This window comes from Stenella coeruleoalba (genome assembly GCF_951394435.1).
Source record: "Stenella coeruleoalba genome assembly, chromosome: 12".
Classification (NCBI taxonomy): Eukaryota; Metazoa; Chordata; class Mammalia; order Artiodactyla; family Delphinidae; genus Stenella; species Stenella coeruleoalba.
The window spans coordinates 87,643,967-87,668,088 of NC_137158.1; the positions used below are offsets into that span (position 1 = coordinate 87,643,967).

A 24,122-nucleotide genomic window follows, 5' to 3' on the forward strand; every position below is an offset into this window, starting at 1 on the left:
CTCAGAGCAGGTCACTTTCCTCCTCCCTTTCTTGTCCCTCCTTTGCTACCTTTTTTTTGTTTGTTTTTTGCAGTACGCGGGCCTCTCACTGTTGCGGCCTCTCCCGTTGCGGAGCACAGGCTCCGGACGCGCAGGCTCAGCGGCCATGGCTCACGGGCCCAGCCGCTCCGCAGCATGTGGGACCCTCCCGGACCGGGGCACGAACCCGTGTCCCCTGCATCGGCAGGCGGACTCTCAACCACTGTGCCACCAGGGAAGCCTCTCCTTCGCTTTGACTTGTCTTCTCTCTCAGTTGTTTTTCTTTCCATCTTTCTTTTTATGTCCTCACTGCCCCTTTTATTTCCTTTCAGCCTCTCCATTTATTTCTTTAACATGCAATGATTTTGACCAGAAAAAAGTATGAAAGGCATATTTTATATTTATGGGACAGATTTTATTAATATATCTAGAAACAGACGAGGGGGATGGCATATTCCCACTCCCCTCTCCCCCAGAAACCTCACAAAACTAACTCCAGGTGGCTTTGATGTGTGTGTGGTTTTAGCTGCAGTTTTCTCTGCTGTGCTGGCCGGTAAGACAGTCCTCTCCAGGCTCGGGCCGGCCTCCTGCTCTTTTAAATATCGTTTCCACAGAGACACACGTGGCATTCTATGACTTCAGAGCATCGGGCAAGGGTTCCCTGGAGAACCGCTGTACGGTCACTCGTGAGCCCAGCCTACATCTTTTTTTTTTTTTTTTTTTTTTTTTTGTGGTACGTGGGCCTCTTACCGCTGTGGCCTCTCCTGTTGCGGAGCACAGGCTCAGCGGCCATGGCTCACGGGCCCAGCCCCTCCGCGACACGTGGGATCTTCCCGGACCGGGGCACGAACCCGTGTCCCCTGCATTGGCAGGCGGACTCCCAACCACTGCGCCACCAGGGAAGCCCCCAGCCTACACCTTTAAGGGCTTCGCGAGTATCCCTGGGATCCAGGGACAGGATGAAGCCTGTGGTCTCCCTCTGGGAGCCCACCCCACCCTCCAGAGGAACGTGCTTCTCAGGCGGATGCGGACTTAATAATTGGAATCACTCCTGAAGATGCAGAGCTGTAACCTCGGACCTGGGAGCCGGTGTCGGGAAGACAACATCAAACTTCCAGTAAAATCCGCAGCGAGGGTGCCGAGGCCCCCGTGCCCGCCCCCCACTACACACCCTCCAGACAGGGTAACGGGGAAGCACCCACGTGGACAGGAGCAGAGCCGAGGATGCAAAGTTACCCTGCAGAGGAAGAGGCTACCCTGACGGTCTCACCAACATATCTAAAGAGAGGTGATCGGTGGGAAGGTAAGCAGAGCGGGACGTCCCCGTGGCTTCTGGCGTGGAGACGGACTGCACCCCAGCAGAGGCTATTCAAGGCCTGTATAACCACGAACACGGCAAGCGCCACCAGCGCCCTGGCAGCTGACGCTCACGGAGCCCTTGTCAGGCCGCGAGCCTGGGCCCATCACTTGCCTGTATTAATGTGCTTAATTTGTTGTGATTCTGTCTTGGGAGCAGTCTTCTCATTACAGCCTGACTTCCCTCGTAGGTGGCTGACGGGGGGAGAATGCTCTGACCCTGGAGACGGGGGCACCGCCCCGCGTGGTGTGACGTCACCTACTGTACGCCCGTGAGCTGGCATCCCGGCCGGAGCCGTGGGAACTGCCTCCCGAGCTGGTTTGACGTGTCTGCCCCCCACAGACGAGGGTCAGCCGTCCGCGCCGACAAATCCAACACAGCCAGCACTTCCGAGCCCACGGGGCCGGGGACCAGAACCGAGAGACCGAGCGTGGCCTCCTGGGTACCAGCCTAGGGGCACCCAGCTGATGCCCTGCACCGTGAGCAGGACCCAGCCCAGAGGTCCCGGGGCGAGAGGCATGCGTGTGGGAAGGAGGCTCTGCCAGTGCTGGCCGAGCGACGCGCCTCAGTTTCCTCGTTGGTGGAATGCACAAGGAGGGGGCTGGCAAGCCGGGAATGCCACGGTGCTCCTCCCATCCAGTCAGTGTGAGACTCACAGCCTCGGAAGTCTGGCCCACGCGAGGGCCCGGCGGCCCGGCTGCGGGGGAGGGGTGGGGGGAGGGGAAGGGAGGAGAGGAAGGACCGCGTGAGGCGGGGGGACGGCAGCCAAGCCCGCGGCTGTTGTGACTACAGACCGCCCTGGCGTTTGCTGCACGCTCTGTCTGCGAACACGTGACCCAAAGGAAATCCAAGTTTCTAGATGCAGATGTAAAAATGCTTCACTCTACGTGTATTTTGGTTCATGGTGATTTTGATGACTAAGTGGAGGGATTCTGTGTTTGAAATAAGAAAAATATGTTTAATCTGGAGATAGCCGCATCCCTTCAAATCCTCCGGCTAAACCCGTAGGAGCGCTAAGGATAAAGGTTTGACTCTTCACACATTTGCATCCTAACTTGAATCCCAGCTCTGTTTCCTGATGGTGGGAGTCTGGAGGGGGGACAGAGAGGAGGCTGCCAGGAAATGCTAGGGTCAGGAATTGGTGGCCCCCCTTGTCCTGAGTCACACAACGGGCACTGTTTTCCTCGGGTCACTCCTGGACCTCTGAACCCCAGGAGTGGGCGGGCGCTCAGGGGACAGCCACACGGGCACCTTGGGGACCGCAGATGCCACGCCGCAAGCACATTAAGCCACGAGCACATATTACCATGAGCACATCATATCCCAAGCATACCATACCATTAGCACACCATACCACGAGCACGCCACACCGTACCACGAGCACGCCATACCATGAGCACGCCAAAGGACCACCAGTCTGCGCTCTGCGTGTGGCCCCGCCGGTTCACCACCTCGGGCGCCATGTACTCGATCGTCCCGCAGAACGAATAGGCTCTCTTGTCGTGGTCGATGGCCTCCTTACTCAGCCCGAAGTCTAAAAGAGAAAGAGCACACAGTGCTCGGTCTCCGGGCGGCACCTGGAGCCCTGCTGCCCACCGGCCCACCTCCCACCGCTGTCCTCTTGGGGCCAGGCTGCCCACAGAAGCTGAACCAAACCCGGCACCTCCCGGTCAGCTTCTATAGGGACCCACACATTCAGGAGTGCCCCCGAGGGCGCCTAGAAACTGCATTCCTGACGCCTGACACCAATTCCCCGGGAGCCTGTTTTTAGCAGGACACCCTGGACGTCAGCGGCCCCAGCGGAGAGGCCTGCGGGGCTACTCCAAAGGAAGGGCAGGAAGATGGCGCTTGTTCTGAAGGAAAGGGCGGGAAAGGGGTTACGAGCAGGAGGCCACTCGGGAAGGAGGTCCCCGGCTGGTGAGGCACGAAGGGGAAGGCAGACAAGGTGGGCGGGGCTTCAGAGCATTTGCCATGGGGTATCCTCCCCTGGACCTTGTCCACAAAACCTTCCGCCAAGGCCGTCATCCTCCAGTGCCCGTGTTACTGCAGCCAGGGGATGAAGGACGCAGTGAACACGCTGGTTCTAAGATTCCAGAGCCCTCCACGTTCGCCGTCTGTGAGTTTAAGGCTGACATCCCTTCTTCCTGGGGCCACGTGAGGACCAAGCGAGCTCACGGCTAGGTGAGAGTCCCCAGCACCCACGTGGGGCTGCTCGCTCACTGCCGAGGTGACGCACTCAGGACCTCAGAGTCTCGGGGCTTGTTTGACCACAATGACTAAACAGAGGAAGCCAAACCTCTGTAATATGACACATAAATTTAACGTGGCAGCTCATACTTATTCCAGCTACCTCCGTACACGTGAGATCTATATAATACACGTGCAGCTCCTCACTCAGCAGAGAAAACCGGTCAGGTACTAGCAGAACCTTCAGTCTCCACAAAATGCCACGCGGGCACTTTTGAACGCCTTAACCAGTTGTAGAAGTCAAGTCAGGTTTACTTTCTCAGCTTGTTAAGGGTTAATTTCTTCTGCTGTTCTACACATGGGAAGGCACAGAAGGCCCCAGCAGGTCAAACTGGACTCATTGCGGGGCGCAGGTCTCACCAGCAGACACTGCGGACGCCCTTGGACCTGTGCAGCCCCTGGCAGGAGGTCGCCGTCTAAAGGGTCTGTCAGGTGAGTGCCGTGCTCTTGTGCGTAATTCATGAGAAATTTAAGAAGTCTCACTGCTTGACATTAACGAGCAGTAACTGTCAATCGCTCTGTGCACTCTGCTGGGACTGGGGGTCCATCAAGAACGGGGTGAACCAGCCCAGAGAAGGGAACAGGCAGCAGGGAGACCACATGACGTGGGGCTGAGAAGCAGAGGACAGGAGGCTCTGAAGACAGAACAGGGGTAGAGCAGGTGTCCCGCCTAAGCAGAGACAGCTGCCACTGGAGGCGAGGGGGGAGCATTTGCGCAGGGACAGCCCGCTGGTGGACACGGGGAGCGGGTGTGAGTGGAGACCAGGCCAGGACCCGGCCAGCGGGGGGGCCAGCGGAATGGCCCCCAGAGACATCCACGCCCCCAACCCTGGAACCTATGAATAGGTCACCTGACCTGGCAGAGGGGGCCCTGCTGTATCTCGAGAAGGGAGGTTATCCTGGGGCGCCAGGATGACGCACAGTAAGTACAAGGTCCTTATGTGGACTTGGGGGCAGAGGCCAGAGTCAGAGAGAGACTGGGGTGCTGCCCCCTGGCTCTGAAGGAGAAGGATGGGGCCGTGAGCCCAGGGAAGTGGGCAGCCGGAGAGGCGACAGGACCATCCTCCCCTGGGGCCTGCACAAAGGAGTGCACCCCTTTTGATCTTAGCCCTGTGAGACCTGTTTTGGACTTGTGGCCGCCAGGGCTGTTAAGATGATGAGCTGATGCTGTTTTGAGCCACTGAGGTTGGTAATTGTGACACAGCAAGAGGAAACTAGCACAAGCGGGTGCCACGGAACAAGGGGGGGCGGTGCTCGTTCTGGCTGAACCGACGGCAGTGGGAGGGGTTTGAGGTTTCAGTGGGGAGATCGGCCCCGCAGACATGCTAAGATGAGATTCTCGAACGAAACATCCAGTGACGCTGAGAGTCAGCAGGAAAGGCGCTAGAAGGGTCTTAAGTGAGAGGGAGAGAAGGAAGGAGGGCCGACCTGGGAAGTGTGAGCGTCCCCGGGAAGACACACACCAACAGAACTAAGCCATGGCCACGGGGAAGGCAGCCCTGTGTGCACACGCTGGTGTGACGAGAGAGAGGGCTTGAGCTCTGGGTCGGCCCCCAGGTACCAGGGGCGCCGGGGTGACGTCACCGCTCGGTGGCGGGTGGAATTTTACAAACCTGTGATCTTAATATGTCCCTCTTCGTCCAGGAGGATGCTGAAAGAAAGGGGGGGAAACAGATGCTTTAAAAGAGACGAGACACACGGAAGGGCACGGAGCCCCCAGGGGAGCCGCCCAGGCCCTTGGGCAGCACTCTCCACGCTGGCTGGGGGGCGGCAGGTCGCCTGCTGTTCGCAGATGTGGCCTTTAGACCACTGTTTCCTAGTCGGCAGCTTCTGCTGGGTCAGGAGCACAGGCACATCCGCGGTGTGTGGGGGGCAAAGGGCACCCCCATGTTCTTGTGCCTGGCTCAGCAGGCTCACATGGGGACTGCAGGTGTGAGACCCTCTCAAGCCCAGGGGAAGGTCTGGGGACCCCCCAGGCTGTCTGTCCTGCATGAATGGGCCTGAGAGCGTCCGCAAGTGCCCTGGCTTGTGCAGACGCAGAGCTGCTCAAAGGGGACTTCCTGAACCCAGGCGGGCCCTCGACGGCTAGAGCCTGCTCTTCTGGCCAGACCCCTCCACGAGCCCCGCCTGACCCTGGGAACCACTGGGACCTCCGGGGGAGTCTGTGACACCTCAGGCCTCAGCCCCCAGAAGCCATGTTGTGGGAGCCGGTCCCACGGGGTCCCTCCTGGTGCCCTGGACCAAGCTCTCAGTATGCCGGCATCTGACATCCGGATGCCCCACGGGGAGCTCTGTCCTGTTCCTCCCAGCTCTCTGCAGTACGGCGAGGCTGACGCCCACGGGAGGGCGGAGGGAACGTCTGAGGGGATGGACGCAGGCGAGCCTTCCACGAGGCCCTTCTCCAGCCCATCAGCCCACAGGCCCCCAGGGCTCCTGGCTTGCCCTGTTTCTTTCTTTGCTGTAATTAAACTCTGTTCCACCAGCTCCTGGGAGGCACCAGCCCGGATCTAAAGAGACCAGGACGTGGGCTGTGAGGATTAGTATGTGGTACGTTAAACATGTGGGAAAGGAAGGAAGTTCTGACACAGGCTACCACATGGATGGACCTCAAGGACATCACGCCGAGGGCAATAAGCCAGCCACAAAAGGACAAATACTGTGTGACCCCCCTTACGTGCGGTCCCCGGAGCAGTGAGATCCACAGAGGCAGAAAACAGAAGGGAGGGTGCCGGGGGCTGGGGGAGGGCGGTGGGGTATCATGGGGACAGGGCGTCAGTTTTGCAGGATGAAAGAAGTCTGGAAGATGGATGGTGGAGATGATCGCACAGATGGTGTGAATGCTCTTAACACGACTGAACTGTGCACTTGAAAATAGTCAAGGTGGTAAATTTTATGTCATGTTTATCTTACCACAATTTTTAAAACGCTGCCATGGGAATAAAAATCATACCTACTGTTTTATGGAAATGGGAAGGGAAAAGTCACAGTGTATAATTAAGATGACAATTTATAATGAAAGAAGCGAATGTTCTTATCTTTGCTTTTCAGTTATACTTAATCTTTGCCCAGAAGTGAGCAACTTTCATGATTAACTCCCTACTAATTCTAATGGAAACAAAATCCTTTCTCTTCAATCCTGCAATTCCACATTACTATTTTTAGCTATAAAGATCCCTTTGACCTTTAACTAGAGGGAGAATCGGGGTGCTGCCTTCATGGGGCAGAGCTCACAGCGGAGGGGAGCAGGTCGGCAGAGCTGGCTGTGACAGCGGCCTCAGTGCCTGTTTTCCGAGGGCGAGGCTGAGTTTGCAGGACACGGCTCTTACGGGGATACTCAGGAGAGAGCCTTTCACGGTTATTTAAACATCATTTACACGTGCAGCCAGTGAGGCTGTACCCAGCTGGTGGTTAGGCTGATGCCGTGCATGGGGAGCACTTCCCTCTGGTCACAGGCAAATACGCTTTGCATCAGGGACGTACACAACGTTCCTGGTCTCTAGGCAAACCCAGGCGTTTCCCTTAAACGACTGCCACTTCTCAGAGCAGAGTTTGCATTTTTCTCAGTTCCCTGCAGGTGAAGAAGGGACCAGGAACAAGGGCTGGGATCTACTTCCTGTGCCCTCAGGGCCTGGGCTGCCTTGTGCTCCAAGCCTTGGGGTCCCACCAGGCCCCACATATCCAGGGACAGGCATGGACCTCAGTCTATAGGGGGACAGGGGGCCGTTATCAACCACGTCACAGGCCAGAGGGAGAAAATCATCAACTTCGCGGCAGGGACCACTGTCAGGTCAACCAAATGAACTTAAAACAGCATCTGCTAGATCCTTCCTTTTCAAGTGGATCCTCCTAGTCTGTGCAGCTCTACACAGAAAACAGCAGAAAAAGAACCTGAAGTAAGAACATTATTATCTGGAGGGACTTTAAAAAAAGATTTAGACTGGATTAGCAAAATATCCTAGAAATAGTATTACAGATGATCATTGCCAAAGATACACAAATCTTATTAGAATTTGGGCTGGGAATCTGGTGCCACTGTCTTTTAGAAAAACTCAGAAAGGCTCATCTGACTCGTCACCTAGAAATGGGCCTGTCGAGACAGCTGAAAGGGCTTTCCAAGGTGGAGGTGGAGATGGGGAAGAGACCGGCACAGAAGACACACACTAGTGAGGGGGTGGCGTGTGAGACATTCCCAGTGCAGGATGGGTCCCACCTAAGGAGGGAGGGCAGGGGCTGTGGGAGGAGGAATGGTGGGCTGCCTACCTGCCCAGCCTCCTCTACCTGCCCAGCCTCTCCACCTGCCCAGCCTCCTCTACCTGCCCAGCCTCTCCACCTGCCCAGCCTCCTCTACCTGCTCAGTCTCCTCTACCTGCCCAGCCTCTCCACCTGCCCAGCCTCCTCTACCTGCCCAGCCTCCTCTACCTGCCCAGCCTCCACTACCTGCCCAGCCTCCTCTACCTGCCCAGCCTCTCCACCTGCCCAGCCTCCACTACCTGCCCAGCCTCCCCTGGACCACAGGGATGCAGGCCCGGCCCTGCCTCCCTTGGAGGGTGTTACGAGGGTCAGGTGAGAATGGGCTGGGACCATCCCACACAAACCAGCACAAGCCACACCTACGTCTGGGCACCTTTCCAGGGGCGGGCAGGTGGAATCCCTGCCTGTGGGGCGCTAGCACCGGAATGTCCCCAGGCTATGCCCTCCCTGGGGAATTAAGTACAGGGACGAGGCGACCTGGGAGGCAAGAGGGCCCTGCCCTGCCTTGTCCTCACTCACTTTTCTGGCTTCAGGTCTCTGTAGATGATGCCCAGGCTGTGCAGGTGGTCCAAAGCCAAGGCCAGCTCAGCCAGGTAGAACTTGACATCCTCCTCCGTGAACATCACCTGGCAGGAGAGAGAACAAGACTTCAGCCTGCTCTGTGGCTGCTGGCTTTAAAGACAGGCACTCAGCCCCACGAAGACTCCGCTCCGCTCTGCAGACCGCGGCCCCCAGACAAGGCTCTTCCAACTCCTACAGTGGAAACATGAGTTCTCAGCAAAGTTTTAGGACCAGTGAAGGGGAGGGGGCGCTCCTCACACAGCCGCTCCGCCTTCTGGGCGGAGCCCCGGGCAGAGTTTCCTCCGCCGACCTTTCCTGCCCCACAAACCATGCAGCTCTGGAGTGTGTTTCTGGGTTTATGTTTTAATATATGTGCTTCTAATGTAACACTTTAATACAAAAAACTAAACCACACTGTGAAGGTCTGATTACAAACAGGCCTGAAGGATTTACTGAAAATATGTCTCAAATTTCATCCCTCCTCCCTTCAAGTTCACCTCTTCCCCCCTTTTGGGTTTATGCAAACTAGGAACTGCCGTCTCCCCAAAGCGGGACGAGTCCCACCAAATACGACCCGCCCGTGGAGCATCGGTGGGCGCCCCTTGCCGGAGAGGCTGCTGGGAGAGGGACGCTGGTCTAGCTAAAACACACACGAGGCCATGGCGCCCAGCACACCTCAAGGTCATTGTCTCCTACTGCTTCCCTGTCCCTGCGGTTGTGAGAACCGCATGTAATTTGGTAGTCACCTTACCAGCAAGCCAGATGGTATCAGAAACCATTCTTTACCCGCACCATGAGAAATGAATGTCACAGAGACTAGAAACCCATGTCATGACTGAATTCTCTCTGAAGGCAGACGCGTGAAAAATCAATACATGATCAGAAGGTTGCCTGGAAAGCTCAGGATAAGGGCAATTTGGGGAATTGAACAGTGACTACATCAGGCTAATGACGGCGGAGCACATCCATCTCACAAAAGGGATGCCTCCCAGTGGGGAGGACGCGCACCCCAAGTCCTGGATGACATTTGGGCACCACCAGCCCTCGTTGCCCCTCTGGCCTCTGGAATCTCCTGTTCTGCCTTCCACACTCGGCCGGCACCTTTCCTGGTTGGTATTTCTCTTCTACATTGGTTAGCATACTCAGTGGGCTTCCCTGTGAGAAGGAGTTCCCTGTGGGAGATCCTGCCGGCTGTCGAATTCTCTTTGGCCCGACTTTCTCCATCTCTGTCCATAACCACACAGGCACATCTACAGCTCAGTGCTCAGGGGCGGCCGTATGACTCTCCTTGGCCGCTCTTAGGGCACAGATCTGCGTGGCCTCCAAGTGCAAATGACAAAGGGTTTCTCTATGGGAATGAAACACCCCTGGATGTGAGCTCTTGAAGGCAGTCAGTACGGAGACCGACACACACAAGGATGTTGTCTAGTGGACTCGGTGAAGAGGATGGAAGGGAAGTACTTTTTTTCATAGGGTTAGGGTTAGGGTATCATTCATTTCCTGTGTTTCTGTGAACTGAGACCCTCTTGAGCCCAGGCTGGACAACTTCACTTCTACTCTGAAATAAAGGGTCCTATGGGTACCCTGCGTGTTGCCTTTTTGGTCAAGAAGCCCAACAACAGGGTGTGTCACCCTGGATGCTGGACAGACCAACCCCCAGTGGCCTGACTTCCTTCGGCCGGGCTGGGAAGGGAGCAAATCACGAGGCATCAGATGAGAAACTGGCCGAGGTCAGTGATTCGCCGTCTTTGGAAACGTGAGCTCAGCTGTGGGGCAGGTTAAGGGACCAGAGACCTGACCCAAAGGGCTTTGGAGAACTTGGATCTGAATCCTCCAGCCCGTGCTTTCAACCTGCATCGCCAAGCGTCCAATACATCCATTGTGCCACTGCCCGAGGGACCGGCAGGAAACAGAGGGAGAGAGCAGCCCGAGGTCTCGGCGAGCCCACTGCCGCTTCACCTTGACTGACAGCACTTCGGATGGAGGGATCTCCTGCTGTAAAAGTGGGCAGTGAGGAAAGGGGGAGGCCAGCCCGAACCCCCTGTTACAGCCCAGGAAGAACCCCGGTGCCGGGTGAGGTTGCGTCAGAAGGGCCGGGAACCTGTTCTGTGCATCGTGTCAACACGCTGTCACCTTCATCATGCTCTTCTGTATAAAGGAAACTGCACAGAATCAACAGGATTAAAAGCCTGGCATTATCGCTGCCTCGAGCAGGGTGCGCAGGGGGCAGAGAGCTTTCACGTTGCGCTGCAAGACATCCCGGAAAGCTCCTAAGTCAGGTAGTGGGGGTCAAGGACAAGCCCTGGGGGGCGCGGAGCGCTCATGGGTGAAGCCCTAATTAGACACTCCCGACGCCCCTCCCAGGATGCGTGGTCAGCGTGTTAATAGCGTCTTCCTACAGTGGAAAGGGAAACGTTGTGAAATAAAGTCTTCCCTACGTAACATAAATCAAGTTTCCATCTGCTCTACACAGGGAAGGTTCTAGAGCTCCACGGGGGTCTTGGGAAGAGTCCGTTTTCTTAAGATCTTTCGAGGACAACAGATTTCTTCTCTGTGTGACTCGTGAGACATCTTTAAAACACGCGCACACACCACACGCCATATACCCTCACACCAAATACGTACACACACCACACACACACTTACACACGCCACCCACCACACACACGTGCGTGCATGTACACGCACGTTCACACATTCCCTTGCACACACACCACACACACACGCACGTACACACACACACCCCGCCCCCTGCTCTCCTGTCCCTCGAATTCTAGGCAGAAACCCACAGCCTGCACTCCGTGTACCTCTTTGGAGAGCCTGGTGAAGAGGTCTCCTCCGCGCAGGAAGTCCAGAATCAGATAGAGTTTTCCCTCCGTCTGGAAGGCTGCGGAAGGAGAGAGTTGAGAGCATTTCGGCGTCACGGTCCCCTGCGGTGGACATCATTCCCCTGGGCCCAGGCTCTGAGTGCAAAAAGCCCGTCTCTCGTTGGCTCAAACAATACTGTGTAGCCTGTAACCCTGGGTCATTTCAGAAACAGGACTGGGGCCGGGCTGGAGACCGCACAGCGGAGAGGCAGGACTTGGGGAAGGGAGTGGGCGGCGATGAGCTCCGTCTCTCACTTTTACTCATGGTCTGGAGGTTATTTCTCCTCCTCTCCCCACGCCTTCCCCACCCCTTCCCCGCCTCCTTCCTTCCTTCCTTCCCTCCCTCTCTCCTTCTTCCTGCCTTTTTTTTAATCACAAAGGGACTGAAAGACACATGGAGAAAAGTACGTGTAGGTTCCACTTGCTCTCATCACCACTACTGACGCGCGGCTTTGGGCACAACCTGTCTTCTTAGAGACTTGGCTTTGCTGGCAGGTGTCTGGTAAGGAGCAGGGCGATCGTAGTGAGCGTTTGGGACGAGTCCCCTCCCCTTCCTATGGAGTTGTGTTCGGTACAATTCAGGGCTCAAGGATATCCACCATCTGCTCCTTCTTTTACGGCTGCGCTGGGGACGGGTCGGCCCAGCTACCTGTACCTGGTGGCAGCAGCGCTCGTGTGCTCTCAGTTTGGTCCCTGAGGGCCACAGTTATGGGCACGGAGTTCACGGTTCAGCTGCCGCCTGCCACTAGCAAGGGCACGCCTTGGTCAAAGGGGGGGACGGTGCATGCGCGTGAGGCTCAAGAGAAACTAACCACCGTGGCTACTGGATGGTCAGTTCAACGTTCCCGCTGGCCTGGCACGTGGCATCTGTTCTACACACAAAGGAAGCATGGCTGGAAGGGGTGCTGACATCCCCACACACTTGGGAACTTTTCATTTTCTAAAAGTCAATGCCAGAAGCATTATAAATGTTGGGGTTTTAGAAACATAAAGCCTATAACTAGAAACCCCGTTGTCAGAACTGTGTAAACTGCAGCGTGGATGAATGCCCTGTCCTAGGGCTTGACGGGCAGATAGAGGACAGGTATCTTTTTTTTTTTTCCCTGTACGCGGACCTCTCACTGTTGTGGCCTCTCCCGTTGCGGAGCACAGGCTCCGGATGCGCAGGCTCAGAGGCCATGGCTCAAGGGCCCAGCTGCTCCGCGGCATGTGGGATCTTCCTGGACCGGGGCACGAACCCGTGTCCCCTGCATCGGCAGGCAGACTCTCAACCACTACGCCACCAGGGAAGCCCGACAAGTATCTTTTGATCAATCACAGAGGTAACGTGGAGGATGCCTTTAAAAATCTCTTCAAGACCCCAGTTCTCAACTTCTTCAGAAAAACACCTGGGAAACCAACTGAAACGACACCTGGATCGGATCTGACACCAGCGAATCAGCAGCGCTGAGGCGGCCGTGTGATAAAGGGGGGTCAGCCTGCCGCCACCGTTGGGATCTAAGGGCACCTGCCCGTGGCCCGAGGGATCCGGTCACCACGCAGCTGCCCGCAAGGTCACATCCATGTTGGCTCTTATTATTTCTGAAAGGAGAGGCCATGTGCTTTCCAAACAGGACTTTCTAAACTGTCGTCTTAGGAATCTCAGAAGTTCACGAGCAAGGAGCCCTGTCCTCCTGGCTTTGCGTGTGTTCATGCCGTCACTCCCGACGTCGGTAAAAGTCACGGACAGTCTCCTACAACCCTGCCCGCCCCCGAGCCCCTGTACCAACCAGGTACGGGATTTGTCGTTGTTCTGCCCAGCGCTTCGCCCACACTAATTACTCGATTAGGGCACAAAGCTGTGATGCGGTCTGCCATGACTCTGGCGCCACCACCTCATTATTTTTCATTTGAAGGTTTCACTTACTGCTTCTCCGAGGAGATAAAAAGGCAGAGAGCAAATGAAGAAGGCTTGTGTGGCGTCGCAGATACGTGGCCTCAGAAATCAGAATGATTCCGTCTGAGTCTCAGTTTTCTCTTCTGAAAACTGGAAACAATAGCCTACCTTGCAGGGCCGTTCTGAGGCTCAAAGCGCTACCGTCTCTCAAATGCCTAAAATATCGTCTTTACTTAAAGTGCAGGAGATGTTACCATTCTGGTCTAAAGAAACTATGGGGTCATAGGCACTCTACTCTGAAACAACACAAAAATATGTCATAGATTCACCCCACCTAGGTCGAGACCTTTTTTTTTAAAACCACTTTCTCCATGATGATGATTTAATTAAGGGTAACCTCTTGCTCCCCCAGATTCGGTTTTTCGAGATGAAAACAGGGCATCTTCCTCCCCCAGAGAAGGAGAATCTGAGGCTCAGGAATCCGGGGGGGAGAGAGCTGCACCCCAGACAGGGCCGGAGGCTGAGACAAGGAATCTACGCCGATTTCCTCTGATTTGGGGGAGGGTTGGTCTAGGTCCTCTCAACAGTAGGGAATTGTTTTTCCTCCCTTTACCGTAATGAAGCTTTACGATGAAAGGGTGATTCACTTCTGCCAAAATGTCTCTCTCCATCTTCGATCTGACTCGGTCCCGAACTGCAAGACAGAAAAATCGAAGGCTTTCAAAGGCAGGATGTGAACCACAAGACATCAGATATAAATAATTTCCCCCGATTTTTGTTACCAACTTTTCAAACATATACAAAAGTTGAAAGAGTAGGTTGAATGACCACCCCTAAGTCCTCCACCTAGATTCAACAGCTGCTTGCATTTCGATATTTTCTCTCCCCCTCTCTCTATCTCCCCCTCTCTCTATCTCCCGCACACATGCACACATTTTAGCCACAATCTGACAATAACTTGTCGACACCGTGACATTCAACGCCAAGGTGCCTTTACACGCGGCATTCCCTAAGAACAGGGTAATCTCTTACATAACCCTAACACGACGGTCGCCCTGCAGAACATTCGCCATCACTCCACAACATCATCTAATATCTGATCCATATTCCAATCCTGCCCGCCCTGCCATGTCATTTATAGCTGTTATTTTTTCCAACCTCGGATTCGGTCAAGGTTCTCATGTTAGATCTGGTTGTTGTATTTCCTTATTCCTTTTGCTTCTAGAATACAATGGTCCTGCATCTTCTTTTTCCCCTGTGCTTTTTGTGGGCTTTTTGGTTAAGTCCAGGTCAGTTTTCTTGTAGATTGTTCCTACGTGTGTCTGATTGTTTCTTTACTGGTTGCTCTAACTCCTATATTTATTATAAACCGAGGTTAGGTCTGGAGGCTTTATAAGGTTGAGGCTAAACATTTTTGGCAAAAATACCTCCCGGGTGATGCTGCAGGCCTCAAGGTGCAGCAGATGGGGGGAGGGGTGCCGCGTTACCCTTGCTCAGTGATGCTACATTCCATTGGGTCAAGGTGGCAAGTCATCAGCCTCTCACTGCAAAGATGTGTACATCCCCTTGTAAGTAACAAGTAATGCGAGGGGTGATATTTTGGTAGGGAATGACCTGTGGGTTCCCTTACAATCCTTCATCCGTTAGCTTACGTACATGATCCTTGCTTATATGGATCAAGGATGCTTGAGTCATTTAGGGTTACAAAATGGCAACATTCTCATTTCTGATGGGACTAGAAATCAAGAGGAAAATCCCTTCTCTTCCTCTTCCTGAGGATAACTATGGATTATGGAATTTTTAAAAAAATGAGTGTGTTATAACCAATTACAATATTATTCTTTTCAGTGCTGACATTGCCTAAAGTTTAGCCATCTGGGCATACAGATGGGATTCGTTTTGAGGAAAAAATAAACAAAAAAACAAACAAAATCACCACTTGAGAATAAGAACAACTCCAAGATTCCACAAGCAAATTGGTACACCCAGGGCAATGTCCAAGTGACGTCCTACAGCCCCGCGTGTGTGAAGGCAGAAACTTTCCTCAAATATTTCTAAGCGTGACAAGCATGATGAATATCACCGTATGGACCAGGTATTTAAGTTGTTATACTTTGGTCTTATGTACTTTTAAAGTTTTATTTAAAAAGTCCTTCCCATGGGCTTCCCTGGTGGCGCAGTGGTTGAGAGTCCGCCTGCCGATGCAGGGGACGCGGGTTTGTGCCCCGGTCTGGGAAGATCCCACATGCCGCGGAGCGGCTGGGCCCGTGAGCCATGGTCGCTGAGCCTGCACGTCCGGAGCCTGTGCTCCGCAACGGGAGAGGCCACAACAGTGAGAGACCCGTGTACCGCAAAAAAAAAAAAAAAAAAAAAAAAAAAAAAAAAAGTCCTTCCCAAAGGATGGCTATAATAATAAAAAAAAAAAAAACCACAAAAAATGGAAAATAACAAGCGTGAGTGAGGATGTGAAGTTGGTGGGAATGTCAAATGGTGCAGCCACTGTAGAAAACACAGAAATACCATATGACGCAGCAATTCCATCCCCAAAGAACTGAGAACAGGGATTCCAGCAGATGCTGGACACCCGCATTTACAGCAGTATTATTCACAACAGCAAAAATACGGCAGCAACCCAAGGGTCCACTGATGGACGCCTGAGTAAGCAAAAGGGAGTCTGTCCATGCCATGAACTATCACTCAGCCCTAAAAATAAAACCCTGACACGCACCACAGCAGGGCTAAACCTTAGAAACACTACGCCAAGCACAGTAAGCCAGACAGAAAAGGACGAATACCATATAATTCTACTTATACGAGGTCCTGGAGAAGTCAAATTCATAGAGACAGAAAGCAGAAGGGTAGGTGCCAGGGGCTGGAGGAGGGAAGCGGGGAATTGTTTAACGGGCACAGAGCTTCTGCCTGGGATGGTAAGTCTGGGGTAGAGACAGCGGGGATGTTACACAGTGCTGCAGATGTATCTAACACCACTTACAGATGCTTAAAATGATGGATATCCTATTACGCATATTTGACCACAATTAAAGAGAACAGAAGTCCTTCCTGTCCCTGGGCCCCAGGACAGTCTCCTGCGTTTTGCTCCACGACCGGTTTCCTCTCTCACACTCAGGAGCTCAGGATCCCTGGGGTCCACCTCTGCTTTGGCGCCCTGGCCGCTCGCCCTCCCGGGGGATCTGTGGCTGAGAGCCTGGGGCCCGCGGCCTGGAGCACACACAGCCGGGCCCCGTCTCTCCCAGCGCACGGGTGGCTCCGATCAGCTTCCTCGTCTGTAACCTGGGGTGACGATGGTACCTGCCTCACGGGGTCACGGCAAGACCAACGGGTAGCATGTGAGCATGACGGTGCTGCTCCCACAGCCCAGGCCACACCTGCGCTGGGGTCACTTCGCTGCCTAGTACGTGGAGTCGGCTTCACTGCATGATAAGAGGCAAGGGCTTGTCCCTCATCTTTCTCTCTGCTCTGATGCTTGGCTGTGCCCGGTCCGATACAGACCCCTATGACCGCAGTGGCCCCGAATCGCCCTGAGACGCTGGAAGGGCCGAGCGCCAGCACACAGGACGCAGAGCTGCCCCAGCAAGTGGGAGTCTGGGGGCCACAGTGTGAAGAAGGAGGCAGGGGAGCCTCCCGAGGGCTGTGTGCCCGGGGGAGCGGGGGCCGGGGGCCCGGGGAAGTCTCCATGGGTGCCACCTTCAGGGGCCCCGGGAGGGCAGCAGCTCCTCCGCTGGGGACGCAGCCATGACCGCGTCCACCCCTCTGGAGGGAGGCGAGACACCGGGTGTGTGATGGGGTCGCTGGGCAAGACCCGAGGAGAGGTCGGTGTCTCTGGGTGGCTTTTTTTGGTGTGGTTTTAAGAAGTTTTGATATGCTTCTTAATTAAAACACATTTCATCGACTCATTCTTTAAAAAAGTAGTTTCGGGTACAGGTAAAAATAAGACGGTCTGTTATTGAACACGACTGCAGCTACAGAGAGAAGGTGTATGGCAGCATCCGTGCGGCTCCGTCAGGACACGTGCCCAACACAAGCTCCTCCCTTGGTCGTTCTTGCCGTGGACACCGCAGCACGGCCGCCACTTAGGAGAATGCACAAAGGGGGCAGGAGCAGACAGTTCCCAGGCAGACGGCACAAGGAATCTCTCCATTTCCTGTCTATCCCGAGTTACAGGTTCCAGTGGCTCTGCCAGGGAGAACAGCAGAGAAGGGGCTCAGGAGAGTCAACAGAAGCAAAAGCTGAAACCCAGTCATTCAATACAAGACGCGAGGACGCCAGCTAAGGACCCTGAAGGAGGAAAGGGGTCCCACGTAAGCGGTGGGATCCGAAAGACGTCTCTCCAAACACGTGCACAGGCTGAGAAGGAGACCTTGGGTGGGACAGGGTCACAGGAAGGAAGGGGGGATGCGTCAGTGACGGGGGCCTGGGGCCGCCCCTCCCAACCCTGGCTGACAAGGCGGCTCTCTGAGCAGCTGCTGTGCGGCCCCATGGGCTCCTCACGGTGGGGACCTCATCCGACGCATCTCAGCCTCCTGCGTCCTTTGCCTCAGGGAGCGGAGCCGGTGGGAGACAGTCTTCTGTCACCCCCATGTACTGCCACCCCCAGGCACGTCCTCCTCTGGGGAGAAGCCCTGGCCCACTCCCAGCTGGTGAAGCAGCTGGCAGAGGACCGGAACACTGTGTTCCTACCCCCGTCTTGCCATCTCCTTGCAAAGCTCACTCTTTGACTTTGGTTAAGAAAATCTAAAAATCCTCTAAATGGGATTGATGTTATTATCACTGAGTTCAGACCTCTTTGGAATGAGGAACACTGCTTAGTGTTACTTACATATCTGAAGATAGTATTTGTAATGGAAAGCAAAGGCCATAATAAACCTGGTGACAAAATTAGAAAAAGATGCTTACATTCAAATTTCCAAGGGGCTGTCCGGTTATAGGGGTAAAATAAATATATATTTCTTCCCTACATCTTACACAACAATAAATCCAAGATCGATTAAAGAGGTAAGTGTTAAAAAAAACAAGCTGTAAAAATGGTAACAAAGATGAACACTCATCTGATGTCTGGGTGGGAATCTTTTTTTTAAATAAAAGCAATGGAAGAAATAACACAGGAGAGAGTGATAGACTGAGTTACCAAACAGATTTCCCATCCAAAAGGCCATAAAATTAAAAGGCGGACAAAAAATTCAGAGATTATCTGAAACAAACAGAAAAAGGGCCAGGAGCCTAAGTGCACACACTATCTAAACACTCTTATTCTGTCTAAAGTAACAGAGGAGAAAGAGAAACCAAGACTCCAGCCCCAACAGTGAACCTAATGGAGCACAGATAAGACACATCGGTTTGGGGAAGATGTTTTCACAACCATGTTTGGTAAGACTGACCCCCGGCGCATAAACTGCTGAAACACAAGCACACTGGGTCCAAGGTGGCAGGAAAAGGGAAAGGCTGTGTTCATGCAGGGGCAGGATTTTATCACTGCAGATGGCCCACGGGGGAAGTGACCGGGGCCAAGCTAACACGATGCGGAAGGACAGCTGTCACGCAGGCAATGCCCTTCAGATGTGGAACAGCAGGCGTGAGGCCAGCTCTGCAAAGGTGACTGGGCATCTCCGGGCCTGCGAGTTCTCGCTTTGCCAGGCTGAACCGGCACCCGACCTCACCACCGCCCGCTCTGGGTGGTGGCAGTCACTCGGGCCACCAGGGATGGAGGGAAAGGCCCTGAACGGTGCCTCAGCCATCTGACGGGCAGCTGCAGAGCGGTCCCTCCTCCAAGAAAGAAAACCGACGCGAGAGCAAGTGCTTCACTTCTGACGCTGAGCACCTCAAGCTGCCTCTGGAGGCTAAGGATTCCAAGGGATTTTGAGTCCCAAGACTCAGATGCATAAAAAAAAAAAAAGCCCAGAGAGATGCTTCCTACATCCTTCCATTGCTGCCGTGCCAACGAGTTACAGAAATGGTGAGACACGCCAGCCTGAGGCAAAACGTCCCCAGTAACCTGCCGCTGGGTGTTCTGGACCGGCGCAGGGTCTGGGGCCAGGCCACTGCCTCCCCGTGATATTTACTCTCTGGCATGAGACATGTGAGTCTGGAATCGAGCGGGGCTTGACCGTATAGATGGAAAAACCCAGATGTCCTAGACTATTCTGAGATTCACTAATAAACCGTAGACATCGGTGATAAATTAACATCTGTTATACTTCACATCAACCCTGTACTTGTGGCTGACCCGCAATGCGAAGGATTAGAGTGACGTGCTTTCCATGGCTGCTTTGCTCTGTACGGTAACCTGCAGCTCCAGGTGCCGGCTGTGACCTTCCCGCGTCCTTCAGCCTTCCGGGCCCGGGGCTGCCCCTGGGGCTGACATGAAGGCGGGAGCGCCTGTAAATTCGTCCTACCTGAAGGGCACAGTTTCCTTCCCAGGAAAGTAGAGGATGAAGCCCACTGTGGGATTACCCTGCTGGACGTGACACACAACACAAAACCAGAGCTGCTTTCTGGAACCCCCCCCCCATTTTTCGGATCAGGCCCACGTCCCCAAGGCTTCCACGCCCCCTCTCCATCAGACAACTTCAGGGGCACCTGCTCCCAGGTGCTCCTGTGGAACTGAAGGTGCAGGACATGCTACCCTGTTCATTTTCTTTCCTCAACCACGTGGCCTGTTCTGGACTTGTGGAGTTAAAAAGTTGGCTAATGCCCCTTGTGCCCTAACAAAAGGTCTCAACATCTGTAGCCCTTCGAAGTCTCTGGCAAGCGACAAACCACAATGCACGCAGGTGCCTTTTGCCGGCCAGCCGACGGCTTGGCGCCCCGCGCGGATTTGAGCCTTGAGGCCTCCTGGGAGTTCCTGCATCCCCACCCTCTGCGAGTCACCACAACTCTCAGAAAAATGGTCCCTACGATCTCCTAGAGCCAGTCGGGAAATGCTCATGAAACCGATCTTGAAGTGCGTGGCAACTGCAAGCTGCATAAGAACCCCTGGTAAGAATAATTAACCTACTTCGGAGGATGGGTTTACTAGGAGAGCTCCACCTGCAGCGAGGCTGGAACCAAAATCCTCTCGCTAGAGTTGGACATCATTGCCTGTATTTGCCTGTTTTTAAATGACCTCCATCAATACACATTACTTTTACACTACATCATATATCATGTTACATTACGTTACATTACACTATATTCTACTATATAGAGACTGTATTTGAAAAGAAAATGAAGCGTAAGATAAAAACAAGTCCTATCAGTCACGGTGAAGATGAGAGATGGCCAGGTAGGAGGTACACCTTAGAAAAGCCCGGGGTCGCTGTGGACGGGGCTGCGACATCCCTCAGGGACCGTGGGGCGCGGGACCGCACGCGCTGCACGCAGCCGTGCCTCTGCAGGTGGCCGCGGTCACGGGGAGGCCTGAGCCTTTTAACTGGAGCCGGACACCAGGCTGGTGAAGAACTCAGGCTCTGCCCGGCTGAGTGACCATGCTTACTGCCTCCTGCCTCTGTCCACAAAAACCTGCCAGGTCTGCAGTTATATCCCAAGCGGTCTCCTGGATGCAGAATAAAAATCCACCTTCACACAATATCTTTGAACCTTCAAAGGTCTAATTCATAGCAAAGAGGGGCCTCCCGTGGGAAGCTGTGTTGCTAAACATTTGGTGACCAAAACTTTGTACTGCTCATCACTTCAGAGAAAAAAGGAAGAAAACCATGAATGATGAAAATTAAAACGTTAGCCACATTGATGATCATATCAGGCACAATTCCCCAAGATTTGTTGCTACACTAGATTATTTAAACCAAGACTGGGGCTTCCCTGGTGGCGCAGTGGTTGAGAGTCCGCCTGCCGATGCAGGGGACTCAGGTTCGTGCCCCGGTCCGGGAAGATCCCACATGCCGCGGAGCAGCTGGGCCCGTGAGCCATGGCCGCTGAGCCTGCGTGTGCGGAGCCTGTGCTCTGCAACGGGAGAGGCCACAGCAGTGAGAGGCCCGCGTACCGCAAAAAAAAAAACCCCAAGACTGACATGGTTACTTAACTAACTTCTTTACCAGAGAATCCTTCTGTGGGTAAACCTTCAGCCCATTATGCTTTCATATTTACAGGCATTACAGATGCAAGTAGTGAAAAAAAAATCTATTTCCTACTTTTTCTCTACAATGTAAGAAATGCAATTCTGGTAGAAATGAACACATAAAGGACGCCAAGGCACACAGCCGGTGTATTACAACAAACCGGAGAGCTATTACTTAAGGATGATGTTTACATGTTACTTTTTGTCCTAGATCATCTACTGGGAAAACAGCTCCCCTGAATAGTAAATATCCCAGGGACAGCTGGATGAGGCTTTCTGATGAGGAAATGATGCCCTGGGGGTGGGGGGCACGGCTGGTCCCAGGTGCCCCCCTCCTGGGAGGGGAGGAACACGGGATAGAGACCCCGCCGCCTCCAAATCACGTGATTCTGAGTGTGCGGCTTCACTGCATTGTGACTCAGTTTCCTCATTTGTAAAATGAGGATAAGGGCACTTAAAACCTCCCCTCCAGGAATCTGTCATCATCCAACGTGACTCAAACGACATAAATGCAGCAGCATGGAAATAACAGCTGTTCAAACTAAGGCACCGACTGAAGCTTAGTTTCTAAGTCAGTGTTTTTCAAACAAAGCATCTTGGTGTAAGAGAAGAGGAAATAAAGTGGTGCTGGAAACCACATTCCGAGGTTTGAAACCAGCCAGGCTAACTCTGACCAGGGGCTATTTCAAAACGTTGTGATCAGCGTGAACGTAATCCGTGCACTTCTGTCCCGGTCACCCCGCACGCTCCCGCATTCCCTCCTGTATCTGCTGACATTCGAGTGATGGAATCAGAGCTCTACTTAAAGAAAGGACAGAGGAGTGACAGAAACCGGGCTCCAAAGGACAATCCGACAGGCTCAGAGAGCACCATTCGGGACCATCTGCGTCTTCTCTCCCAGCCAGGCTCTGGCAGTGACCCCCACACAGCTGGCCAGAAACACCCGTGAAGTGACCGTAACGGTCTATTAGTTCCTTACTAAACAAAGAGGTTTTGCCAGAATAATATTTTCTTCCTTTAGAATCAACAGGACACAACTTCCTCCCTTCAAAGAAAGGAGCATGTATTACCTTTGGGCTTAGAAAGTTGACTTATAAGGAAAACGGCTGAAAAATTAGTTAGGCATGAGAACACAGATGAAGTCCTACCAGAAAGTTTTCATTGCGAAGACATATTTCACATAGAAGCTCTCTCCACATCATGGAGCGGTGTTTCAATCCTCACTGAAACGAGAATTCTACACAAGGAGCCATCCTGGGGTGATGTTTGTGGTCCCCAGCAGGTGCCAGGCATCCTTGGTAACTAACACGATCACAGGCTCTTCACGTAGCGGGAGGAACCAGGGCTGAACAGAGACGTAAGTCTTTCTAACCAGATGGCAATTAACGCTCAACCCTCATCCTCGCCGCGCCCCCTGCCCCCCACTTAATCAGACCTAAGCCAAACCTAGACCAGAAGAGTCCTAACACACCTCCAATGCCAGTTTTCATGGAGAAAACGACCAGAAATGAATACAGCTGACGGTGAACCTTGTGCCAGCAGCACCTCACGTGCACTGACGGATCTAATCCTCACATCAACAAGGCTGTGAGGTAGATACTATTACTGACATCACCTCATTTAAGTAGGAGGAAACAGAGGCCAGGAGAGGTTCCCCAAGGTGACACAGCCAGTGGAGTCTAAGCCGGATGGGGTCCCAGGGTCCAGTGTCTGTGCTCCCAGCCACTGCATCGGGGTCCTCTTGCTGGCAATACCCTAGAGACACCCGGATAGAGACACCCGGATACTCATGCCCAGACCACATCCAGACCAGGGGTTCGAGGAGTTGACCTGAAGTGGCCCCAGCATTTTGTGAAAGTCCTGCAGGCCATTCCAGCTTGTGGCCCAGCTGGGAACCACCTTATTAACGTGGGTGACAGTCCCCACTCACCAGCTCACTAAACAGGGGATGGAGATCAGACTTGTGGTTTTTTTTTTTTTTTTGCGGTACGCGGCTGGGCCACTGTTGTGGCCTCTCCCGTTGCGGAGCACGGGCTCCGGATGCGCAGGCCCAGCGGCCATGGCTCACGGGCCCAGCCGCTCCGCGGCATGTGGGATCTTCCCGGACCGGGGCACGAACCTGTGTCCCCTGCATCGGCAGGCGGACTCCCAACCACTGCGCCACCAGGGAAGCCCCACGCTGACAGTCTTTTAAACCAAATTCCTCTACAACACAAAGTGGGGCGTCACCCTTTGGAATTCATGATGTTTGGAATTCCTTACGTAGAACTGTCACCTGCGATGATTCAGTGTTGAATTTTGTCAATCAGAGACACTGAACACTCTGAAAGGGTCCTTAAGCGACGGGGGCGCAAGCAGCGCCGTCCATGCTCGCGAGGGGGGCTGCGGGTCAGGCTGGGGGTGGCTCACGCCTGCCTGCTCGTCACACTGTCAGCTGCTTCAGCCGTTGACACCTGCCTTAGAAATGGCGTGCCACCTCTAAAGAAAGGCGGGGGCAGGCACCTGACCCCTCCAAACCCATTTAAAGGAGAGCTGTCAGAGACTATTATCCGTTTGCCAAGTTATTTGGAAGCCAAATGACGACGACGCTCCCTTCTGTACACAGGACAGCCATCACGTTTCTGAGAAACCATCCGGAGGTTTGCAGTCATTGCCGTGGGTCCTCTGCCCCCCTCTCCGTTTTCCCCTTTTCAAAATAATTTCACTATTGAAGTTCCTGGTCTGCACTCCTGGAGGGCTCCGCTCTCACCCACATTTCTTTTCTAACCCGTTCTTCTGATTCACTAATGAGCCTGAAAACTGGTGATGCTTTGAGGATGGAGAATGACGAGTATTCGAATCTCTCAGGCTAACAGAATGCAGAGGTGTTGGAGA

General features: G+C 53.8%; 1 protein-coding gene across 7 annotated transcripts in view; it reads right to left on the reverse strand.

Annotated features, from left to right (window-relative positions):
• The window catches only part of RPS6KA2 (ribosomal protein S6 kinase A2), a 386,569-nt gene that overhangs the window by 54,730 nt on the left and 307,717 nt on the right, over positions 1-24,122 (reverse strand). For all 7 annotated transcript variants that reach the window (XM_079938702.1, XM_079938705.1, XM_079938699.1 and 4 more), the window contains 5 exons: positions 13,791-13,871; positions 11,242-11,321; positions 8,393-8,499; positions 5,236-5,273; positions 2,767-2,909 (listed from right to left, as the gene is read on the reverse strand). In XM_079938702.1, the coding sequence (XP_079794828.1) occupies positions 2,767-2,909; positions 5,236-5,273; positions 8,393-8,499; positions 11,242-11,321; positions 13,791-13,871 (449 nt within the window). The remainder of the gene's footprint in view (positions 1-2,766; positions 2,910-5,235; positions 5,274-8,392; positions 8,500-11,241; positions 11,322-13,790; positions 13,872-24,122) is intronic.